Raw genomic sequence first — 25939 nt, forward strand, 5'->3', positions numbered from 1 at the left:
GAACACCAATTATAACCAGCTGAAGAGGAAGGGGAATCGAACTGAATTTTGATGGGAGCTCTGTAGGTAACCCAGGCCCTTCTGGTATTGGGGGTATTTTTAGAGATAAGGAAGGAAGAGCTATGGCTCTTTACTCCAGCCCAACTGGGGTAGGTGACTCACTAAGTGCAAAAGTAATGGCCCTACTCCAAGGTTTGAGATTGGCTTAAACAGATGAGGCTTCAACAGTTAGAGGTGGAGAGGGACACCAAGTTGGTAATAGGCTGGATGCAAACAAACAGTTTGGGTGGGATTGGTTCTGATGGGCTGTAGGGGTTTTCTTCTTGTCCAAGGGTCTGGGTAAGATTTGGGGTCTTCCTTAGTTGTATTTGGGAGGGTTTGAGTTTTCTTTTTCTTCTTTGAGTAATATCTTATCACTTTCTCTATTTTTCTCTTGTAATTAGTAAAGTTCTCTTTTTTTTAATCATCACAAAAAAAATCTTTGCCACAAATTGTATGGATGCGTTGTTTCTTGGTTGCTCAAATGCGCAGCCATACAACATTGCTAGCATGATAGTCATCTCAGAAAAGTTTTATTTCAGTATTAATTGATACTCTCCAATCAAATAGCATCCTAGATGAACTTTCCAACTTCCCTACCAGCTCCATGTCTAATGGCAACATCCTCTTCAACCTCTCCATTATGGATTGTCAAACCAAGGAAATGGAAGTGGATATTTGGGGTATCTTTCAGCCAGAAATTCTAATTGCACCATTGTCCCTAGAAAGGATGAATGGAAAAACTACAAAAGATAGGGCAGAAATCAAGCCATTTGAAGAAATCCAGGAGTAGCTCCTATAGGTGAAAAAATGAGAGAAAGTAGACTTAGATGGTTCATTCATGTGCATAGAAGACCACGTACAGCACCTGTGTGATGGTGAATAGGTTATAGAAAGAGTATTGAATAGTAGTAAGAAATTATATAAGTGTGATGGTCATAAATAAGATACACGTAGCCAACCCCATATAGTTGGGATAAGGCTTAGATAATGACGGTGATCATTTTCCCCACTACAGTTATTCATTAAATTAGCATTATACATACACTGACTTACTCCTATTTATTTTAAAATCCTTTGATTCAATCATCTTTCATTGTTCTAGCTTTGCATTTAAGCCTGCCTTAGTCTTGTCGATCAGTACTATTTTCAACATATATAAAAAAAGAAAAAATAATTAATTAATAGTTTAAAGCATTCACACAACTTTTAGTTTTGTAAGACTACAAGTTGGATGGAAAACCCATTTGTGGCCCATGCAACTATACAGTAGAAGATCAAGACTGTCACTCTCTTAGTATTTATAGGTTATGTTCAGTACATAGAGAAAAGGACAGATCTGCCCTTAGTACTTACATGACATAAAGTAAATAAAAACTGAAATAAATAATTGAAATAACAAACTAACCCCAACTGACACTACTATGACTGAAACAAATAATTACACATGCTGTCCTATGAACACAGTGGGGACCACTGCTGTGGGGCCCACATCAGTGTTCTCTACACTCCCCCTCATGTTGGGAGTATATATTTATCATTCCCAACTTGGACAGGTCTGCCTCTAACTTCTTCTTTGGTACAGCCTTGGTGAGGATATCCGCAAGCTGCATATTGGATGTGATATATGGGAGATACACTTCTTGTGATGTGACCCTCTCTCGCATAAAATGTCGATCAACTTCGATATATTTAGTTCTGTCATGCTGCACTGGGTTGTGAGCTATATTAATAGCTGCCCGATTATCACAATACAGCATCACGGGCTTTTCATAGTCAATACCCAACTCTTCAAGTAGTGATCTCAGCCATAAGATTTCAGCCACTCCGTTAGCCATTGACCTGTATTCCGCTTCAGCACTAGAGCGAGAAACAACACTCTGCTTCTTACTCCTCCAAGAGACAAGGTTACCTCCCACAAGGGCACAATATCCAGAGGTAGACCTTCTGTCATCAACACTCCCAGCCCAATCGGCATTTGTATAAACCTCCACCTTCATGTGATTATTGTTCTTGAACAGTATACCTCAACCCGGGCATCTCATCAAGTATGCTAATATTCTCTCTGCCGTAAGGAGATGAGAAGTTCTAGAGGAATGCATGTACTAGCTAACAACACTAACTGCATAACTTATATCTGGCCGAGTGAGGCAGAGAGACAGATTCTAATACATCTGCCGCCGCCACTCTCTTAGTATTTATAGGTTATGTTCAGTACATAGAGAAAATGACAGATCTTCCCTTAGTACTTACATGGCAAATAAAGTAAATAAAAACTGAAATAAATAACAACTATAATAACAAACTGACCCCAACTGACACTACTATGACTGAAACAAATAATTACACATGCTGTCCTACGAACACAGTGGGGACCACTGCTGTGGGGCCCACATCAGTGTTCTCTACATATACCAAGGAGAATTAAGACAGAAAATGATCATTAAAGCTGTATTTGGTTTGATAAAAAAAATAAGAGAGAAACAAAAGGTTGATCTTAAGGAATTTCATAAAATTTATTAAGAACTTTTCCTCAACTTTCTATCTCTCTTATTTCTATCAAACCAAACATAGCCTAAGTAAAACCAAACCTCTACAACCAAGTCAAGTTTCACTAATTACAACAACATGATGAGAAATATAAACTGCATATCAGTAGAAATTAGAATAGAGTTATAATGATAACAACAATTCTCACGTACCTATTACAGATGCATATGGAGCTATTCTTTCATGGAAAATGGGGTTGTAGTGCTCAGGATGAGCATAGTAGTCAGTCTGCAAGAAAATAAAGATGAAAGCATGCATTTGTTTAGACTTTTTTATGTATTGCCTAGGAAACTCTAATCATTCACAACTATGTCTGATTCTAGTTATGAACAATGCAGCCATATACTTGAATACTTTTCATACCTTATCAAATCTTCTTGTAGGATCCTTGGGTTCTACCATGTCTTCACAAGTAACTAGACAGCCATATACTTGGAAGGCTCTCTTTGGTGCAGGTGTATGTTGAACAAGATCCCTGGACTTCTATGAAGATAAACCATTTTGATAATTGATATAAACATTGTATGTAACTATTTGACATGAAATTACTAGGAGCCTAGTATACGTGGTAGAATAAGTTCTTGAGGAATAATACTACACATCAAATGAAGCTAACACATCAATAAACAGACCCCCCAATACATACGCACAAAAGAAAGAAGAAACTACAGATATCAAGCACATGCCCCACATAGGCTGCAGTATCATTACCTGGTCTGTTTACCGGTTATTCCAGTTTTAAAAAGTGCAGATAATGATTAAGCTACTACACAAAATATTTGGTATTCTTAAACCACTTGTGAATTAAAGTATTAAACAAAATTGCATTTCTAATCTGCAACTATTTTGGTTTGATATAAACTGTTAAAGTAGATGGTTCATAAGACTATACAAGTCCTTTTGTTTCTAATTCATAATGCCAGCAGTAGGTAGGTTCAGATTCTTAGTCTGTGAAGCTATGGTTCAATAGACAATAAAGAAATGCTAAAATCCAGAGAGTAATTATTTGCAGTTATTCTTGAATGGAAACAACAAAATGTCCCAGATGATAATTCCCTATGTGCTCTTACACCATTATGATCTGAGACTCAAACTGATATGTCATGCTTAGCAATGAAGATCACATTTGCCCTTCAGTTACAGATATAACCCTATTCTCTTCTTTAATAACATTGAAAAGGAAAATTGATAAAAAAATTAGCATTCCAAAGGAAAAGAGATCTGCATATTTTTCCAGGATAAGACAAAAAATGCAGTTGAAAAGGAAAGAGGGAAAATTCTCAACTTTGTGAAAATAATTAAAGTACTTGTAGAGAAGATGGGCCGAATGGCCCATAGGTTGTTTATTCTTCTTGTTATTTTGGGCCCATCCTATCAATATTAAGGGCCCATAGGTTGTTTATTCTTCTTGTTATTTTGGGCCCATCCTGTCAATATTAAGTTCTTTGTAAATTCTTGCCCAACTAAGGGCCTCCTTGTAATTATTCAAATATATCTAATAAAACAGTGTTAGGGGGCTGAGAGAGGGTGAGTTCGAAATCCTCTTCTCAAACCCTCATTGCAGAACTCTCAACTCTCCTCTTTTCAGTTTCAACATGGTATCAGAGCGTATCTGAACTTGAATATCCTAGGGCTGGAGGCTTAGTCACGTACTGCCTGATTCTTGGAGGTCATTAGACGAACCCAAGACTAGAATCTCTTGGAGAAGGGGTTCGGTGACCAGGAAGAATCAGAGAAGAAGAAAAAGGGGGGGGAGGGGAACAACTCGGTTCTGTTTTGAAGCTCGACTGTGTTTGGACTGTTGAAGCTCGAACAGTAAGTTGTGCTCAGTTTTCTGGTTATGTTTTGAAGCTCGACTGTTTTTGGACTGTTGAAGCTCGAACTGTAAGTTGTGCTCAGTTTTCTGGTTCTGTTTTGTATTACCTTCGACTGTGTTTGGACTGTTGAAGTGTCTGAAAATCCTAGCTGTTCTGTACTACCTTCAACTGCATTAAATCTGGTTTAACCCAGAAATTTCTGGGCTGTTTTTCTCTTCTTCTTGGACTGTTAAAACCTGCCGAAACATCCTTGTAACAAGGCTATGTATTGTTACTCTTGTTTGGCTGTTTTAGGGGGCTGTACGAACTGTTTTTAGGGTCTTTTCTCTTCCTTGACAGTGGGGTTGTCTCTATTGCCCACACTGTGTTTGTGAAAATGCCTATTCAGCAATACCGATTGGTACTTACTCTTCTTGGCTGAGTGTACAACTTTGAAAAGGTACTTCGGCTGAGTGCACAGTGCCTAGGAGTTTCTGATTACTTCTTGAAGCCTGAACTCAGTGTATTTTCTTCTTGTGGTCGGCTGAACTCAGTGTGTTGCCTCCTTGTGGTCGGCTGAACTCAGTTATTGCTTGTCCTTATTCAATATACTTGTAGAAGTCATCTGAAATCATATTTGGAGTGTTTACAAGATGTACTCCTCAGAGTTTGAAAACAAAAATGGTGTTGAATATGGACTGGTTCAGGGGACTCCAAGTGATTCCTTATTGACTGTGACCACAGTTAAACTAGATGGAACTAATTATCTAGCATGGTCACAATCAGTAAAGATTCATGTATGTAGTAGAGGAAAGTGGGGGTTCATTTCCGGGAGTAAGAAAGCTCCCCCAAAAGATGATCCATCCTACGAGAAGTGGATGCAAGAAAATTACACTGTGATTGGGTGGCTTGTGAACTCAATGCAGCCACAAATCAGTCAACACTACCTATGGATGAATTCAGCAAAAGAAATTTGGGACAGTGTTGCAGAAACCTATTCCCAAAAACTCAATGTGGCCCGGGCATATAAATTGAGAAGTGATGTAAATAATTTAAGGCAAGGAGAGAAACCTCTTGCTGTATATTTCTCAACCCTGAAATCCCTATGGCAAGAGATTGACCTAATAGAAGCTATAACTTGGGACACCACCAATGATGCAGAGACCTACAGGAAATTGGTTGAAAGCAACAGGATTTTTGAGTTCTTAACTGGACTAAACCCAGAATATGATATCACAAAACAGAATATTCTTTTCAATGAGTGTGTCTCTTTGTCACAAGCTTATGTATTGGTGAGTAGTGAAGAGAGCAGAAGGGCTGTCCAAGTTCAAGGGGCTGATATTAATGATCACTTTGCCAATATGGGGATTAAACCTAAAGGGAATGTTGGAACTTCTAGTGACACAGGAAAGAAAAAGTTATATGTGAGTACTGCAAGAAGCTGAAGCACACCAACGACAAGTGCTGGAAGTTACATCCTAATCTTGTTCCCATTCGGTTTTAGAAAAAACATGATAGTAAAAGATCAAGAAGTGCAAATGTAGCTACCGGGCCAAATAGTGAAAGATGTCTGCTTCTGCACAGTTGGCAGCCATGAGAGCAGAATATGAAAAGTTTGGGAAGATGATCAGTCAGCTGAGTGATGTGACCTCTCCTTCCGACCCTTCAGGAAATTCTACTACTTCAGCATTTGCTCATTCAAGTATAAGGGATTCTGCTAATCATGCTACCTCTTCAGGTAATCTCAAAATCCCTTGGATTATTGACTCAGGTGCTTCTGACCATATGACCAATCTGTCTACCTTGTTTGTTTCATATGACTTACTTCCTGGACGTGATAAAATCACTTTAACTGATGGTTCACTTGCCCCTATCTCTGGTAAGGGAATCATCAAAGCTATGGATTCCTTGTACCTACCTTCTGCCCTTCATGTACCTAAACTAAATACAAATTTGTTGTCTGTGAGCAGTTTAACCAAGTCACTAAACTGTTGTGTAACCTTTTTTTCCTTCCTACTGTGTTTTTCAGGATCTAGAGTCTCAGAAGGTGATTGGGAGTGGCCATGAGGCGAACGGAATATACCTGCTTGATACTCCGGGACAATGCACTGATCATCTTGGGAATGTTGCTCTTGGATCTGTCTCTTCGGAGTCTGTTAGTCGGATTATGTTGTGTCATTGTCGTTTTGGTCACTATCTTTTTCCGCCTTGAGTCATCTATTCCCTGAACTATTTAAGGGAATTAGTCTGTCTAGTCTTCATTGTGAGTCTTGTGAATTGTCAAAGCATTGTAGAAGCAAGTATCCTTTGAGCAATAAAAGATATTTTGTTCCTTTTAATATTGTGCATTCTGATGTGTGGGGACCTTACCACTTACCCTCCATGGGTGGCTACAAATATTTTATCTTGTTTATTGATGACTTTTCACGGTTCACTTGGATATTCCTGATGAAATCCCGTGATGAAGTTCCAACACTTGTAAAACAATTCCATGAATTTGTTCTAACCCAATTTGATACCAGGATGAAAATCTTCAGATCGGACAGTGCAAAAGAATACCTTGAGAAAAACCTATCCTGCTATCTTTCTGACATGGGGGTTATTCATCAAAGCTCATGTGCTAGGACCCCAAAACAGAATGGGGTTGCTAAGAGGAAAAACAGGCATATTGTTGAGGTTGCAAGAAGTATCTTATTTGCCTCACATGTTCCTACTAGGTTTTGGGGCGATGCTGTACTTACTGCTACCTATCTTATAAACCGCATGCCATCCAGGGTTTTGGGGTTTAAGTCTTCCTTCACTCTTCTTCATCCGGACAAAGACCTTTTTCCTGTTCCTATTCGTGTCTTTGGCTGCACCTGTTATGTACATATTCCAAGTGTCCAAAGGCATAAGTTTGAACCCAAAGCTCAAAAGTGTATCTTCCTTGGTTATTCCCCCACACAGAAGGGTTATTGTTGTTTTGATCCAAAGTCTGGCAATCGGTATGTCTCAATGGATGTCACCTTTGATGAGTTTTCCCCTTTTTATGGTTCCTCTCCAGAAGGACATTGTCCACAGGGGGAGGATTTGACACAGGTGTTTGCTCTTCCTCTTCCTGTCCCTGTTGAGTCCCTTGATGTGTCTGCCTCTCCTTCAAATGAATCAAGGGTGGATCAGTCGTTCCATTCTCCTTGTCCCAGTACTCTACCTCCTCGTCCTATCCTCAATCCCAAGGTGTATCAAAGGCAAAGATCCAGAAATGTGCAGGTTGTTTCTCCTACAACACATGAGCCTCATACACTTCCAGTCACAGAAGAGACAATAGGTACTGGTTCAGCACCTTTGGATTCATCCTTCCCTGACCTTGATATTCCCATTGCTGTTAGAAAAGGAAAACGAAAGTGCATTGCACACTGCATTTCCAAGCACCTTTCTTATAGTTTGCTTTCACATTCATACTTTGCCTATCTCTCTTCTGTTGCTTCTCATCCTATTCCCAGGTCTGTGTCAGAAGCTCTTAAGATTCCAGAGGGATGCTATGAAATCTGAAATTGATGCCCTACACAAGAATGACACATGGGAAGTGGTGGATTTGCTTGAAGGGAAGGATCCTATTGGTTGCAAGTGGGTCTTTACTATCAAATACAGAGCTGATGGCACCATTGAAAGGTACAAGACCAGGCTGGTTGCAAAAGGCTATACATAGACATATGGGATTGATTATTTAGAGACTTTTGCATCGAGATGACATCTGTGAGAGTTCTTCTATCTTTAACTGCTAACTTTGACTGGCCCCTTTATCAATTGAATGTGAAGAATGCATTTCTGAATGGTGAATTACATGAGGAGGTTTACATGTCTTTTCCTCCAGGGATGTATGGAACTGATATGAAAGGGAAGGTATGCAGGCTGAAGAAATCTCTTTATGGACTAAAACAGTCCCCTAGAGCATGGTTTGAGAGATTTAGAACAGCACTTGTTAACTTTGGTTATGCGCAAACACAGTCCGATCATACTCTTTTTGTGAAGAGGAGTGGACCTCTGGCAGTATACCTCATTGTGTATGTAGATGATATTGTAGTGATGGGTAATGATGCCTCAGGAATTCATGATCTAAAATCTTTTCTCCATACAGAGTTTGAGATTAAAGATTTGGGAGAATTGAGATACTTTCTTGGCATAGAAGTGGCTCGATCCAAGGATGGGATTCTTATCTCCCAAAGAAAGTATGTTCTTGACTTGCTCTCTGAAACTAGAAAGATGGGTGCTAGACCAGTTGCTACTCCTATTGATATGAGTCATAAACTCTCAGCCTCAGAAGGGACACTGTTAGAAGACAAAAGAATCTTTCAGAGACTTTTTGGGAAACTTTTGTACCTATGCATGATTCGGCCAGATATTGCATATGCAGTCAGTTGCATTAGCCAATTCATGCATGCTCCTCGAGACACTCATTTGGCAGTTGCAGAGAGAATCCTATGTTATTTGAAGGGCTCCTCAGGAAAGGGTATTCTGTTTGCCAAGCATGGTCATATGAAACTTGAAACTTATACCAATGCTGACTGGGCCGGGAACATTGATGACAGAAGATCTACCTCTGGGTATTGCAGCTTGGTAGCTTGTAATGTTGTTTCTTGGAGAAGCAAAAAACAATCGGTTGTTGCTCGGTCTTCTGCTAAAGCTGAATACAAGGCCATGGCACATGGGGTTTCTGAATTATTATGGCTAAAATCTTTGATGGAAGAACTTGGAGTTGAATATGACAAGCCAATGATATTGTACTGTGATAATCAGGCTGCCATTAACATTGCTCACAACCCAGTGCAACATGATAGAACCAAGCATATTGAAGTTGATCGACACTTCATTAGGGAAAGGGTCTCTTCGGGTGAAGTGTGTCTTCCTTTCATCACCTCTGAAGGACAGTTGGCAGATTTTCTTACCAAAGGCATTCCCAAGGCAAAACTTCAGCATGATACCAGCAAGCTTGGCATGATTGACATCTATGCTCAACTTGAGGGGGAGTGTAGAGAAAATGGGCCGAATGACCCATAGGTTGTTTATTCTTCTTGTTATTTTGGGCCCATCCTGTCAATATTAAGTTCTTTGTAAATTCTTGCCCAACTAAGGGCCTCCTTGTAATTATTCAAATATATATAATAAAACAGTGTTAGGGGGCTGAGAGAGGGTGAGTTCGAAATCCTCTTCTCAAACCCTCATTGCAGAACTCTCAACTCTCCTCTCTTCAGTTTCAACAGTACTAATATATGGATCATTAATATTTGGGCCCTAGAAGTATATAGATGTAAAAAAAATACTCTTAAAGGAACATAATGAAATTTAAACACAGAAAATAAAACTGAATATTACCATTGCAAATAATTCAGGAAGTTTGCTTGCATCAACAAAAGTGTGAGGAAGAAGCTTAAATATCTCCTGTGCTCCCTGAGAAACTAAAAAACAAAATAAATTAATGAAGTTTCCAAAACATTTAAAATAGAAGAATATATTTCACAAACCATTGTGATGCATAACCTCTTTGTAAATAGGGGTGTAAATGGATCGAATTCAAATTGAATCAAGCAATATCTGAATATCTGATTAGAAAATTCAATATCCGGTGGATATTGAAAATCAATGTTTGAAATCAAATTCGATTAAATATTCAATTCGGTTCAAATTCGACCGATTAATTATTTTAGGTAATTAATAAATATATAAAATAAATATTTTATTTATATAAAGTATATAAATATATAAATTATTTATATAATTTAATTATTATATATAAATTACATAAACTATTTAAGTATTTTATATATTAAATATAAGAATTAAATAACCAGTCGAATTCAAATATTTATTGAATCAAATCAGGTCATATCCGAATTCGATTCAATTACTTAAATGGTATGAATAGGATATCCAAATTCAACTAATTATGATATTCGAATTATCTGAATTCAATTCAATTATGTCGAATCTTGAATTCAAAATCAGACTTTTGAATACCGTTGACACTCCTATTTGTAAATATTTTTTCTTTGTAATCTAATTAATTAATGATTTTTTTTATAAATAATCTAATTAATTAATGTTATCTATCACACAATATTTAGTAGCACAATAATAGGAACTCAAAAAGCTATTTTTATTGGTGGCTTAGAATAGCTTAGGATAACTTATAAATGTAACATGAATAAAGAAATATGGTCACTAGCAAAACCAATAAAACATTTCAAAGTCTTTGAATAATCTTATACCATTTCCAGAACCAGTGAAGACAAAGACTAGTGGACATATTCCTGATGGTAATCCCAATGTGGCTATCTCTTCACCAACAGAAATAACTGCTGCCTTGGCAGCAGCCAGCGAGGAATACATGTAAGATGCACCCAATGAGAGGAAAGGTGTTGAATATCCAAGATTTAGATATCCTGAAGTAAAAGAAAAGAAAGAATCAATATAGCACCATTTTAGTACTCATGCAGTCTCATAGGGCAAAATCCTTTGCATAACCTATAAATGGAGCCCTCAGACTTCAAAATAAATTGCTGAGAATGGATAAAAAAATTGGGACCCATTTCCATTCCTAGATTTACATAACATTATAAGAACTGAGGGTCCCATAGATTTAGAAGAAAAGAAAAAGGCTAAAGGTTATAAAAGCAGAGCAGCATAGTCTCCCATGTAGTAAGTGAAAAATAAAAGTAAAACAGTAGACAGATTGGGGTAATGTTAAGGATTAATGCGATGCTATATAACAAACAAAGCAGCAGAATTGGGAAAATAGAGAAGATTTAAACAGAGAGAGAGAGAGAGAGAGCACTTAAGACCTCATATTGCCCTCCAATAAAATAGAAACAAGGGTAAATTTTCAAGAATATAACAATAGACAAGTAAAGAAGTCTAACAAATGACCTGATAAAAGAAATTCAATTAAATCTATAAGGATTGAAGGCTCATACTTTTCCCTAACCCAGATAACAAGTCAATCAGTCCGGCTCTACCAGCAAATTTTCCAAATGCAAGCAATCTTTTCCCATGGTCTCCAATGATAAGTTCATAGTCATATAAAGACACCTTTTCAGCCAGTACCTAAATTTTGTAAAGATGAACAAAGGTAGAAGTAATAAAAAGGTATTTAAGCACCAATAACCTAACAATGGATATGGCATTAAACAAAATGAATTGGCAAAACAGGATGCATGTAGTTGACCCCATATAGTTGGGATAAGGCTTGGATTATGATGATGATGATGATAACGGTTAGAGGCATAGTTATTGCTATAAACAATTCCTTGAGAATAAAGAGTTCAATAAAAAAAATACCTTATCTAACAAAGACATGTTTTCTTTCTGAACCTTGTGGGTATGGGAGAAGAAAGCATAAGCCCTATTAGGAAGAATCATCTCCAACTGCATTAAAAGCCAAATAACAAACTCAAACATCCAGTGTTAGAAGCAATTAAAAACATCATGCAAAGGATCTCAGCACCTTTGGTTGCTTAATCCCCAGAATGAGGCCACATTCAGAGAGGTCATCTGATATTTCACAACCCACATCCTCATACAGTGTATCATGATGTATGCGCTTTGTGGATGGCTGTACAATTATTCGGGCCACTCCAGTTTTACCTCTGCCACCATGCAGAAGGCGAGCACAGTGTGATGGGGTCAGGGGCGCTCTTCTTTCCCACATGTTCGAAGACTCAGACAGGATTCCAACTACTCCATTTCCCAGCATGGTTCCTAAACCTGCCTCACTTCTAGGGACGGGATAACATCCAAATTAAAAACATATAAAAAATAGAGAAGAAACTCGGATATTAACTTTTGAAGAAATTACCATTCAAAATAGAAGTACAGAATCAGTACTGTAATCAAAACTTTCTGTCGAAAAATAATAACATTGGTTAAGTAGATTGGGAGTCTACACAGAGATCATTGAGTTAATCCCAGAGCTTTTCCGGGCCTTCTTTTGTATTTTTATATTTGTTACATTGTATCACTTTCCTTTCATATCAAGAAAAGGTAACCAGAGCTGGAATCTTTGAAACGTTTCTACAAGTTACAAAATACTAAACGGGATTTACTTTGTATGTCCATTTTGATTGAAATAACACGAAATTGCAACAATAATAAAATCTTGTCTGAAAACAAATACGTTCAGTAGTTAATAGTATGCGTCAATCTATTTGTAAATTGAATTCAATTAAATACCAGTGCTCCACCTTGAAGACGATCTTCTAACCACAACACTTTATGAAATCAACCAAATCTAAACGCCTTTTTTTAGCAAAGAAAGTAAACAAAAGAACTTATTAGTCCTAAGAGTATTCGTACAACAGACCTCTAATCAAATTTGGTCTAAGAACCCTTAATATGCACTTCTGTAATCCCTATAAAAATTCATCAATCTAGGATGATCAAAGAACCTAACTGCTGCAAAATTTGGCTAACCAATCAAAAAGGACGAGAAGCAGAAGAAATTCACACGCGCAAACACACACACGAAGTCTAAGCAACAAATTGATTTAAGACTTCAGAGAAAAAACACACCTTTCTGATGGATTTCAAAATTTCGTACACGAGAAAATGAGCATGACAACTCGGTCCGAACCTATCTCATGCTTAAATGTTCGTCAATTATAAAGCAACTCATCAATAACTGTACTCATACATGTTTTTAACCACCATCTGGAACTTTTCCCTCCTTGAAGGAAGGAAACATTACTGGAGCAGTTTCGATTTATGAATTACGTTAAATCTGCTGTTTCCACCACGGTTGTCCGAGTAGTGCCTCCAATACGGATCCTAGGCACGGCACGTGGAATTTCCCAATTCCTATACTTTTAGGTCGAGTTAGTTGAATCCGCATCTGGTGGTCTCTTAGGTCCAGCAATTATCTGGTCCCTTCAATAGAAAAGGCTATACAATGTCACGTACAAATACACGTACATGGTTTATTAGTCTTTCTTAAGTTTGATAATTGCAATTATCTCCTTTTAACTTTTTGATATTTACATCTAAATCCTTTATGTTAAATATCCTTTTAATAAAAGGCATAAATGTTTAAAATATCTATATAATAATTATTATTAAAGCAATGAGGCTGGTTTTTACATAAAACAATACAAACTTTATAAATCAATGTTTAGAAAATCGGACATAAAACCAAATAAGAGAGATGTTTGCGGTTAAAGGTTCACAAGGAGTCAAATCAAAGGTTAAATCATGATGATGTGACATATTCATATATATACCATACGTCATATAAATACTATATAATATATTTTAAAATTTTTAATATACTTAAATATGGTGGATGGATGACAAATTCCTTAATTTTTAAAGAAAATGACCATATTCAAATTTCTTAATTTATATTTTTTTAAATGTGCATGTGATAAAATGATATATGTATATACATATATGTATGTATGTATGTATGTATGTATGTATCATTAATTAATACAAATAAAGAGGTGGAGTAATGGTAATTAAGCAATATATGAAAACAATAGGTAATAGGTTCAAGTCTTTTCAAATACGTTTGATTTCAATGACCCAATGTTTGTTAAAATGCAATGTTGACCTAAAGCATTGTAAGCTGAGGTGGAAGATAATTTTATGAGGTGTTACTTGAAATGCCCAACCAAACAACAAAAAACAATAAAAGTTTAAAGTGATGTTTTTCAATAAAATGTTTATCTAAGAAACATCCATCTATAAACACCCATAGAACCAAACATGTGCTTAGTGATTTGAGAGATTTCATGAAATCGGGACTAATTCATCGATTTTCTAGTTAAACCATTCAATCAATCATTTTTCATTGAATTTTTAGCAAATACAGATATTGGGGTGTAACCAAACTAACCAAGACCTAGATTGACTAACCTGGTCCAATTTTCTAAGCACTACTATAAACAATAATAGAAGTAGCAAAGAAATTTGAAAGGGTTTGGACCAACTATTCATACCAAGTGAAGATTTGAAAAATAAATATTTTAGTGAGGCAAGGATTTGGAAGGTTGATAAATTAATTTCTTCAATAAAAGAGGCAAGGATTTGAAAGGCTGATGAAGAAAATTAGATGACACTCAAAAGACATTTATGTCTTTTTAAATGTCACTTAAATGGTTGATTAACCATATATATATATTAAATTTGCATGTTTTGAAAGTTTAGATATTGAATTATTGCATTTTAAAGAATTCAGGGGGATTAAAGTGACACTAAATCCAAAGTATAGGGTATTAATCAAGAATTTTTCCTTTTAAATAATACATTTAAAATATGGCAAATTTTGTGTTAAAAAGAGCTGGGCTAGCGTGAAACTTTTCTAGAAAAATCTGGATAGACCCAATGCAAATTTCTGAACTCTACTACAGGCCTATAAACATTCAAAATGTCCAAAACCCCCACTCTATACATCAATGCCCACTTTGAAAACTAACACCTACCCAACTGTAATTTTGGCCTAAAAATTCTTGCCCTTTGCTGAACCGTCATTCCCCCAAACTTTTCTATTGGAGGGACTAGATAGTGAAAAGGACAAGCAGATGGAACTCAAGTTATTTATCACTCCACGCTAAGGGCGGCCCGGGAGAGCACGGCAGTTAAAAATAAGAAGATCGAAACAAGGGATCGATCACCAGTTCACCACCCAAGCAAACCACGGCACGGCAGTGTGCAAGCGTCCCAGCGACAAAACTCTCACCCCAATCACATGATGCGACAGTCACATATGACCATGAACCAATGATTGATCATAACAAATGGGTTCCGGTTATCCATAAACACACACAATTGGAGTTTCGTGATTAAATTTTGGGTGCTGTCACCCACTACAAAAAGCCCCTCTTTATTTTATTTGCTCTACATTTTTGTATTCTTATGCTGCCACTGCACCAAATATAAGAAATTAATGAGGCCCCACCGTCCATTTAGATCCGAGTCAGATTGGATTTATTTTATCTTTTAGCATTCAACCAACCACCTAATGTTATCCTCTTCTAATAATTCATCACCAAAATTTAATTATACTAGTGGTGGTCCCTTCGATGGATGTCTTGGAGTTCACATCTGCGCCCCACAACGTCATATATTACATCACTGTGTATTGGGAACATCTCTCAATGATATAGTATGGATCTGGATAATGTTATTATCATGAGATGTTTTCAATAAATGTTGGGGATGTACTGTGAGATACTCTGGGGCACCCCCTTATGGGGTGCAGATTTGAACTCCATGTTCTTGCTATGTTTGGAAGAGGTGTAAAAAGATGTTTTACACTGATGATATTTTACACTGAACCGTAAATATATATGATCGTTATATTTTAAAATCAATGTAAAAAGATGTTTAAGTTTTACATCGATAAAACCGATGTAAAACTTTAAAGGTGATGAGGTTTTACATCTATCATTGACATAAAACTATAATCTATCAAAATGCATGTAAAACTGAACCGGAGTATAGTTTTATATCGATAATAATTACACTCTTTTATATATTTCTATGTTTTTAGATATAAAAATAGTAAAAAACAACGGGTTTTTATGGGCAACTTCACAACTAAATGTTGAATATCCTGCTATGGCATTCAAAAGCTCTGTTGCCCCCGCTTAATAAATCAGTATTTACGCGCAACTCCACTTGCCTCATATGTCAGCGAAAAATTTTAGGTGTTTTTCCATTATATCCCCGAAAACAAAAAAGAAGAAACTGAAGATATTTCATCGCTCCCTTCTCCCCAAGTTTTGACCGTTGAAAGGTTTCTTAGAGCCCCCCCTGCGTTCAATGTTTACAAGCCAAGTTTGAAGCTCGGTTTACCGTGACATTGCTTTGCTCACTTCATCCCCATGTTTCAACTGTTGGAAGGATTCTTAGAGCCCCCTCCCTGCGTTCAATGTTCATTGGCCGTCGAGGCACCATTGGAAGCTCGAAGGTCGGATTAGCGACCGTTGGAAGAAATATCTTCCGTCTACTTCTTCCCCTGGCTTTGAGCATCGGAAGGATATTGTTCACTGGTCATTGATAGACAACGTTCTCATTGAGCGTGGTGATTGGTCATTCAACCCTCCGCATCCAATCCCGGGCATTTGTGGTGCGTCAAAGATCTGAAAGTATGTTTGCTACACATTTTGTCGATTATAGTGGGATTCTGCTCCACCACTTATTACCCTATTCCATTGCTTTGAGTGTGGTAAGATCTATCTCTGAATGAATTAGTTAATGTTAATGTGGGAGTTTTAATTTGCATTTGCTAGTACCCTTTGTGTTGTCTCTCGAAGTAGAGTTTGAATAGCTCTATGGCATTAGGCATTCAAGCAATAGGCAGTAACATTCAATATAAACTCAAACACTGTTGCATTATAGTTTCATGGTACAAACCATTTGTTTGGTGAATACATTGTATTCAATGGTTTAGCTTTGGAAGTTGATTTCTTGGTTTTGTTGAATGATAGTTGAGTTTTGTCATTGATTATGTCAAATTTAAATGTTACGTTGTGTCAGGTTCCAAAATTGAGACAAGGTGCTCCACTAAACGTTTTAGGGAGATGGTGAATAGTTTGGCACTAAGTTTGGAGCATAAAGGAAGGCTCCAACAGACTCCCTTTAGTCACTTCTTGGATTTACCCCATGTGCCTGTGGAGATGTTCCTTCTGAATGATCTACTGAAATTGTGGGACTTGAATACCCATCGCCTTACAGTTGGTCAAAGGATGGTGAAATTCTCTGAAGCCGGTGTTGCATGGATAATGGAGCTTGGCCTATCGGGTAGTACTATTGCCCTATCGGAAGGCCTTCCCAATAGGAGATTGTTCATGACTTTGTTTGGCTTGGACAAACTACTGAAATCGTGGGACTTAAATACCCATCGCCTTACAGTTGGTCAAAGGATGGTTAAATTCTCTGAAGCCGGTGTTGCATGGATAATGGAGATTGGCCTATCGGGTAGTACTATTGCCCTATCGGAAGGCCTTCCCAATAGGAGATTGTTCATGACTTTGTTTGGCTTGGACGAAAATCACTACGCCTCTATAGAGTTGGATGTGGTGTTTCGTAGGCTGAAGAAGATTGTTCTCTTGGATGGTTAAGAGCATATTGAGGAGGTAGTGAAGTTGATTATTTTGTTCTTATTCGGTTGTGTCTTGTTTCTCCAAGACAGCTCGAGGGTAAGTTCCTTCAGGGCTGGATACATTGACGATTTACAATGTATCAATGATTATGCTTGGGGGAAATGTGTACATGATTTCTTGGTTGGTGCTATTGACTGGATTGTATCCAGTACTAGAGTTGGATTGAGTAGTGTGGTGCATCCTTGTTCAGTGGAAACCTATTCAGATCCAGCATTGTATTGATGATTAGTGTGGATGGTATTCATTATTATTATTATTAGGGAAAATTCCTGATAGGTATCCTATACTTTAGGCCGAGTGCCAATTTAGCATCTGAACTTTAAAACGTGTCAATCTAGTATCCAAACTTTCAAAATGGGACAGTTTAGTACCTACCTTCAGTTATGTATATCACATAACCTTGTATGTGATTTAATATTTTTGAAAATGACAAAGTTACCCTTAAAAGAAAACACTGTTCATTATCTTCTTTCTCACGAAAATAAAACAGATCCCTAACTCTCAACAGTCCGGACGAAAACCCAAGAGTCTATTCGTCGCTTTCTATCCTCCAAGAGCCCAAAATAAAGGAAGTGAAAAACCCAAACTTCTATCCAAAGTCAGTTTCTACTTACCATTTTTGACGTGGGCGCAGGTCTCTAGATTTGGCAGGTACGGTTGTCAGGTAGGAAATCTTCCTGTGATATGCTGAGCTGCTCTGCAACGAGCTACCTTTCACCGAGCTACTTTTCATCGAGCTGTTGGTAATGTGCCGAGGTGCTTCTACCCAAGGCAAGTCTTCGAGGTGGCCTACTAGGAGGTGAGCTATTTGTAAGATGCCAGGATGCCTATGGCGAGCTGCCTATGCCAAGCTACCTGTAGGTGGCGAGCTGCCTGTAAGTGGCGAGCTGCCTATAAGTGGCGAGCTGCCTATGAGTGGTCAGTTACCTATAACTGGCGAGCTGCCTGTAGCTGGCTCGAGCTATCTAGTTGTCAAGAGGCTGCACTTATTTGGCATGAGGTGCCAGGTGTCATAATTTTACTAGAGGGCCAAATCCGCCCTCATCATTTGCCCCACACTCCCGAGCTGAGAGTAACTCGGCGAGTGAGTAGATTTCTCCTTTTGGCTCGTAAGTCGACGAGCTAGCAAGTGCTGATCCAATTTCTTAGGCTCTGGGAATTGCCGATAAGTGGCAAGCTGCCTGCTGCTTGTAAGGTGATGAGGTCTCCGCCAGTTCAGTACTGTAGCCCTTAGGCTCTGGGGGCAACTTATAGTCCACTTTTGCTGATTTTGCCCATGCTAAGGAAGCGACTGGGTCTTAAGCAGTAATGTGCCCCGTAGGCTTTGGGAGCGACTCGTAGTCCACTTTTCTTGACTTTGCCCATGCTGAAGAGACGACTGGGTTTTAAGTAGTAATGTGGCCCGTAGGCTTTGGGAATAACTCGTAGTCCACTCTTCTTGACATTGCCCATGCTGAAGAGGCGACTAGGTCTTAAGCAATAATGTGGCCCATAGGCTTTGGGAGTGACTCGTAATCCACTCTTCTTGACTTTGCCCACACCGAAGAGGTGACTAGGTCTTAAGCAGTAATGTGGCCCGTAGGATTTGGGAGCGACTCGTAGTCCACTCTTCTTGACTTTGCCAATGCCAAAGAGGCGACTGGGTCTTAAGCAGTAATGTGGCCCGTAGGCTTTGGGAGCGACTCGTAGTCCACTCTTCTTGACTTTGCCCATGCCGAAGAGGCAACTGAGTCTTAAGCAGTAATGTGGCCCGTAGGCTTTGGGAGCGACTCGTAGTCCACTCTTCTTGACTTTGCCCATGCCAAAGAGGCAACTGAGACTTATGTGGTGCCGATTAGGGGCGTTCACGGGTCGGGTTGGGTCGGTTTATTGGAGTTTTCCCAACCGACCCGACCTGGTCGGGTTACCTGAGGTGGAAATCGAAACCAACCTGGTTGGTTTGAGTCGGTTTGGGTTGATTTTGATTTTGCTCTTGTACAAAAGGACACCTAATTGAATTCTAATTGTAATTGCCTAATGGGTTGCCTATATGGTGTAAAAGATTATAAAAAGTTAGAAATTATGATAGATTGCCTATTCTAATTGTAATTGCCTAATGGGCCTTCTAGTTCTAGTAGAAGACTAGTTATAGTTAAGTAGGAAGCTACTCAAACTAGGAACTACCGAATTAGTAGAAGACTAGTTTGGTTCGGGTCGGGTTGGTTTCGGTTTTCACACAAGAAAACCGAAACCGACCCGATATATCGATTTATATATTTGCCCAACCCAAAGCCGACCGGTACTGATGAAAACCCGGCCGACTCAGGTTGGGTCGGTGCAGGTTGGTCGGTTTGGTCGGGTTGGGCATTCTTATGAACAGCCCTGGTGTCGAGGTCTCTGCCTATGAGGTGCCGAGTTGCCTGTGAGGTGCCGAGCTACCTATGAAGTGTCTGGCTGACTGGGTGCCGAGCTACCTGTGAGGTGTTGGGATGATTGGGTGCCGAGCTACCTGTGAGGTGCCAGGCTGACCAGGTGTCGAGCTACCTGTGAGGTGTGGGGCTGACCGGGTGCCGAGCTACCTATGAGGTGCCGGGCTGACCAGGTGCCGGGCTGACAAGTGTTGAGCTACCTGTGAGGTGTCAAGCTGACCAGGTGGGTGCCTTAGAGCTATGATTGCGTTGCATCAGCCTCGTAATCTCGGTTACCCACTCCTCCAAGAAGCTGCTAGGAGTTCGACCTTCGGGGGCAGCACTACTAACTTTAGGTCACCAGCTCATGCGGGAGCCTTGGAAGCCTTAACCGGCAAGGGCGCCCATGTAGTCTGTTGGCCGCCAACTCCCACGGAAGCCGTGAAGAGCTTATCTTTGTAGGGGGGGGACCTCACGAAGAGGATTGACGAGGTTTTATCTGAATTGAAAGTAAAATTGGTAGAACTGCTTAATCTATTAGCTCCATGCATAGTCTTTGAGTTCATAAAAAATGAAAACGGTAAAGCGAGAGCTTCAGTTTCTAAAAAGTGAGGACTTAGCCTTTTGTAGGATGAGAACTTAACTTTTTGTAGCGTATTCCCACAGACGGCGCCAATTGATGTAACTGTTTCTGGTCACGTACCAAATTTTTCGTGATGTATCAATTTTTTTGTTAAGTACCTCGTCATTTGATTTGCTCCTAGGTGGCCTATGACTCAGAGGATGGTGGAACTCCCTAGTGGCGAACTGCCTGGTGGTGAGCTACTTGGTGGCGAACTCCTTGGTGATAAGCTACTTGGCGAGCTCCTTGGTAGTGAGCCACCTTGATGAGCTGCTGAGTGCATTGCCTTGGTGGCGAGCTCCCTGGTGTAGTGCAACCCGACTTCCCTTTGCATGAGATGACCTGCTCCTCTTTGTAGACGGCGAGAGCCAAGGAACCTGCGAGAACTGAATTAGAGGACCCGGGGGTGTTTACCCGGCGGGGCCACTCCAATGGCTAAGTTAGCACTATGATAGTAGAGATCTTGAAGATGAAATTAGAGAAATGAAAGAGCTAGAGAGCAGGGGTTACCTCCATTTTTCATCCCTCCTCCCCTCTGGGGGGTCAGAGCTCTTATATAGTGGTGTCCTGACAGATCTGGCATAACCGCCTCTGATTCTTTGCCGCAACCATTACTTGCCAGGGCTGAGCTGGTGGGCGCAGGTAACCGTTGCAGAGTACGGCCCTGCCAGACAAGGGACACCTCTCAGTGCTGGCAGGCACGACGCCGCCTGGCGAGAGACGTGGGCGCAGGTCTCCAGATTTGGCAGGTATGGTTGTTAGGTAGGAAATCTTCCTGTGATACGCTGAGGTGCTCTGCAATGAGCTACCTTGCATTGAGCTGCTTTTCACCGAGCTGCCGGTAATGTGCCGAGGTGCTTCTACCCAAGGCAAGTCTTCAAGGTAGCCTACTAGGAGGCAAGCTGTTCGTAAGATGCCAGGCTGCCTGTGGCGAGCTGCTTGTAAGTGGCCAGCTGCCTGTAAGTGGTGAGCTGCCTGTGGCGAGATGCCTATAAGTGGCGAGCTGCTTGTAACTGGTGAGCTGCCCATGAGTGGCCAGTTGCCTATAAGTGGCAAGCTGCCTGTAGCTAGCTCGATCTGTCTAGTTGTCAAGAGGCTGCACTTAGTTGTCATGAGGTCCCAGGTGTCATAATTTTACCGGAGGGCCATATCTGCCCTCATCAGGAGGGTTCCTAAATGCAAATGGTCCATTAAATACAAATGGTGGGACCCATTAAAAGATTTCAATAAACCCATACTTGTTTTTAAATGATTTTTTATTTCAAAAAGATAATACTTTATTAATTATAAACTTGATTTAACTTTTAGGAAGCAACCCAATTTAACTTTTAAAAATAAATAACTCAAAATATATTTATTAGATAAATAATAAATACCAAATAAAATGGGTTACTACTTACAAATAATATCTCATTTAATATCTTAAATCAAATTAAAAAGACAGATTAATAATGATTTTCAAATAAAATAGGTCAGAATAAATTGTCAATTACAAAGACGCAAGACCTGCTAGTTTTTCTAATTTAATTTTTTATAAGTAGACAGTAAATTTCAAACTAAACTATACATACATTTAATTATCCGTACTTAGTACGGGGGTTATTCTGTTATCCAATCACAAAATGAAAAGGATAAAATAATATGGATGGACTACAGTCATGGTGGTTTCTCAACAAAAATTGAGTTTTAGCTCATCGTGTGGACTGGTATAAAGTAGTTTGGAATATGGCAATACCAGGTAGCTAATGAAATCCAAGGTGGGAGTTCATAGTGAACTAAATGACTTAGGGATTCAGTTGGCTTCGACATGTAATTGCTGTAAGGATCCCTCGATTGAAACCTTGGTCCACTTATTTATTGAAAGTTGTATGGTGCAGAAAGTTTATTGTTATTTAGAGTTCGTTTGGTTTGTGATTGGAATCAGAATTGGAATCGGAATGGGAATCGGAATCGGAATGGTCTATTCCCCCTATGTGTTTGGTTCAAATAGGAATTGGAATTAAATTCCGATTGATACTGTTTGATTCATCAAGAGGCTGGAATTGGAATCAGTCGTGATTTTCAATTTTGCCCCTAATAAAAATAAAAAAGCAAAAAATGCATGAAAATACTAAAAAAATGCAAAAATTGCAGAAATTATAATAATTTTATAACAAATTCAAAAAAATGCATGAAAAATTTTGTAGCAAATTCAGAAATTTTGCTTGTAGCTATCCACCACTTCTTCAAACGTCTCCTCCATCTCATGAACGGACTGACTAGGGTTTTTGGAGGGTAATTAGCAATAAAATCCTTCCACATGTTATCACCCTCCAAATCCCTAACAACCTCCAGAAGGCAGATGTTGCACTTGTAACCTCCCCTGAAGTTGATCATCATCACCCTGTCACCTCTTCTTGGCCTCCTTGTTGGCTCCAAGTTGTACTCCGTCAGCCCCAAACTCTTTCACACCCTGTTGATAACTGCCTTTCCACCGGTGTGAAGGCAAAAATGATTGATCCCAGTCTAGAAATTCACTCCTGCTTTGACACCACTTTTCTTGCTGGGGGATGCGCTGTCCTTCTTAGATCGAGGAAGGAGGCGTGTTACTATAGCATATCGAAGCAGCCCCCTTAGCGGTAGCACCTTGGGTGCTAATACAATAAGGTTCTAGATGAAGGCACAAGTGGTAGATTTGGGGAGGTTCTTGCCAAGGTGAAACCCTGGTCTACCCATGACATCTTCCTTCTGAATTGTACATCCAAAAAGAAAAAAAAAAAAAACTAATAGCGGAATGGGAATCACATTCTGGGGGAGGGGGTGGGGAATGGCCATATGGGAGAATGGCATTCCACCTACTCATTCCCATTCTGGTCGACCAAATGTCTGAAAACAGAATAACCCATTCCAATTCTGATTTCAGGGTCCTATTCCCTCGAACCAAACATACCCTTAGTTCCTTGTTGGGGATAACTTTCCTCCCCTATGAACCCATTCGGGTACGTGTTTCACAAGCGGTAACTCCAATAGTCGAAGTCAATGGGCGATTTTGTGTCCAAGCTTTGGCATGTTTTATTTCTCCTGGGAATTATGGATCGGAAGAAATAGTGTTGAAGAAAAATGGAGGGCTCTTTTAAATGCACTCAACAAATCATCTATAAAATAGAAAAATGGTTGCAAAAAATTACCCCGCTTACCAAAGTTACATCTTATTCAGATCAATGGCAACTTCATGTGCTATCTCATATGGCTATTTAGGTTAATCATCTAACAAAAAGATTATCCCAAATAGTAGGTGTCCAACCGGTTCCACCAGGATTTTTCAAATGAATGTACGTAGTTTAGCCAAGGACAACCAGGGAGGGGGAGGAGTGATACGAGATGGCAGAAAAAAATTTGTATCAGCCTTTCATAAATTTCATGGAACTAACACAAATCTGATGGCAGAAGCAAATGCTCTTTTGAACGGCCTTGAGTTAGCAAGATTGCAAGATCAATGGGAATGAAGATTATAGTTTAAATGGATTCCCAAATTCTAACTGAGATCATGCATTCACGGAAATTATGCCCTTCCATAGAAGTTATGACACCATAAAAATCTCTTGGATAGTTATTTAAGGATCATGGGCATCGAGGTAGTATACATCTTTAGGGAAGCTAAACGGTGGCTGATTGACTTTCCGAGAAAGCCAGTGATTCATGTCCACATGTAATATAAACCCTTTCAAGGATCTGCCCTATGAGATCTAACATCTCCTTAGTTCAAGCATTCATTCCCTTCTTCCAGATTTGATGATCATTTCGAGATCCAACTTTTTTCTCTTTTCTTTTGCAATTGTAACTATATAGTGGAGGTGGATCTCCGTGTAATTACATTTTTATGAGGTGAGGCTTTTATGTCTCCCCTCTTAGGCTTTTTTTTCTTACAAATTTAATAGCGGTCACCCCTCTATTGAAAGTAAATTCTAGGATAAAAATTTTGATTCAGTTATGTATTATACTAATATACGATTTCTTTTTCTCTCTCTTTTTTTTTGTTTTTTAGCTGAATAATTTTTCTTATTTAAAGAAAACATTCCACATTTATAATCCATTGTGGTGAAAGTATTGCCACAAATTGTATCATCTAGTGGTGTGAATAAAATTGATGTACTTTTGGCCTTAGACATACAAAGCAATAGAATTGTCTATTATACCGGAATTAGAATTTGGAAAGGTTGGTTTATGTTCATTATAATATGAGGTTGAAGGTGAGAAATCTAATCAATGATAGGAGACATGGAAAGGGATATTTAATCCCATAAATATTGCTGAAATATATGATGAAAATGATCCATTGGTGGAATGGATGTAAGTGCTGATGATGATGTAATGTTGTTAGATGAACTAGGTGATCCACCTAGGCCCAATACATTCATTGTTGAACAATTAGGTGTGGACATTAATAGGACCGAGGAATGAAAGAGATACAGAAGAAATACAACCGATTGATGATGAGGAGGAGGAGGAGGAAAGTGGTGGTGGTGGTGGTTATAGTGAAATTAATATTCAATATACATCGGCAAGGCAAAATGTTGGTGGTGGGGTGATAGAGTTGTATTTATGGAAGAGTAGTTTTTTTATTGATAGTATGAGTTTGTTTTCATCAATTTTGGGATATGAGTCATATGACTATGATTATGATTTATATGAACATGACACTTCTTATCAATCTATAATCGGTTCTTCAGTTTTGGTCCTTCTAGGGGATATGATGATAGAAGTGGTGCATCTTCATATAAAACTCAAAACACTATAATGCCCCTAAATATAGATATCACTAACTCATGAATGAGTTAAAAAAATATTATTTCCATTTATAAGTTAGAGTCAACATTGCTCTTATGTTACAAATATCTATAACATTGTTATTTGCCACTTCGATCCTAATTATTAGCCTTTACATAACTTCATGTGGTATTAGTGCCATATATACTATTAAATGAATAAGCACTACATACTTTGACAACAAATATTGTATTTTAGAGGTACAATATTATTTTATATCATCATCAATTCATCATGTTTAATGTTTTTTATAATATTTTTTTTGTTAAATTGAAATTATAGTCATTGTTTGATGGATTATTTGAAATATTATTGTATGATACATACATGTTCTAAAGTCATGATATGGTTGATTGTAATTTTTTCATAATAACTCATTAAAGTGTGTAGTTTTCATGTGTTTATACTTCATTAATAGTTATTTCAGCTTTAGATTTAGTGTTACTAATGTATTTATATGATTTGTATGCATTTTCCTAGTGTGTCCAAGTGTTTCTAAAGTGTATCCATATTCATATTTGAGTTGTCCGATACAATATCCAATACCAATATTTTAATCTTTGGCTAAAACAAGTTTCAAATTAAGAAGATATAGTCGAAAGA

The 25939-nt window shown here is 38.6% G+C and overlaps 1 protein-coding gene across 14 annotated transcripts in view; it reads right to left on the bottom strand.

Annotated features, from left to right (window-relative positions):
* The window catches only part of LOC148842059 (lysine-ketoglutarate reductase/saccharopine dehydrogenase bifunctional enzyme), a 179571-nt gene extending 166362 nt beyond the window's left edge, over positions 1–13209 (bottom strand). For 8 of the 14 annotated variants that reach the window (XR_016103342.1, XR_016103344.1, XR_016103338.1 and 5 more), the window contains exons 1-8: positions 12930–13209; positions 11866–12136; positions 11700–11786; positions 11336–11465; positions 10631–10804; positions 9738–9820; positions 2953–3072; positions 2742–2817 (exon numbers count right to left, since the gene is read on the bottom strand). Coding sequence is in view for 7 of the 14 variants with exons in the window: in XM_088958164.1 (XP_088814290.1) it covers positions 2742–2817; positions 2953–3072; positions 9738–9820; positions 10631–10804; positions 11336–11465; positions 11700–11786; positions 11866–12114 (919 nt within the window). In the remaining 7 variants the exon portion in view is untranslated. The other 6 variants (XR_016103343.1, XR_016103340.1, XM_088958165.1 and 3 more) reach the window with 2 other exon arrangements.
* Positions 13210–25939: the final 12730 nt, after the last annotated feature.

Source organism: Nelumbo lutea, chromosome 8, assembly GCF_056320005.1.
Source record: "Nelumbo lutea isolate HS-2025 chromosome 8, American lotus-T2T, whole genome shotgun sequence".
Lineage (NCBI taxonomy): Eukaryota > Viridiplantae > Streptophyta > Magnoliopsida > Proteales > Nelumbonaceae > Nelumbo > Nelumbo lutea.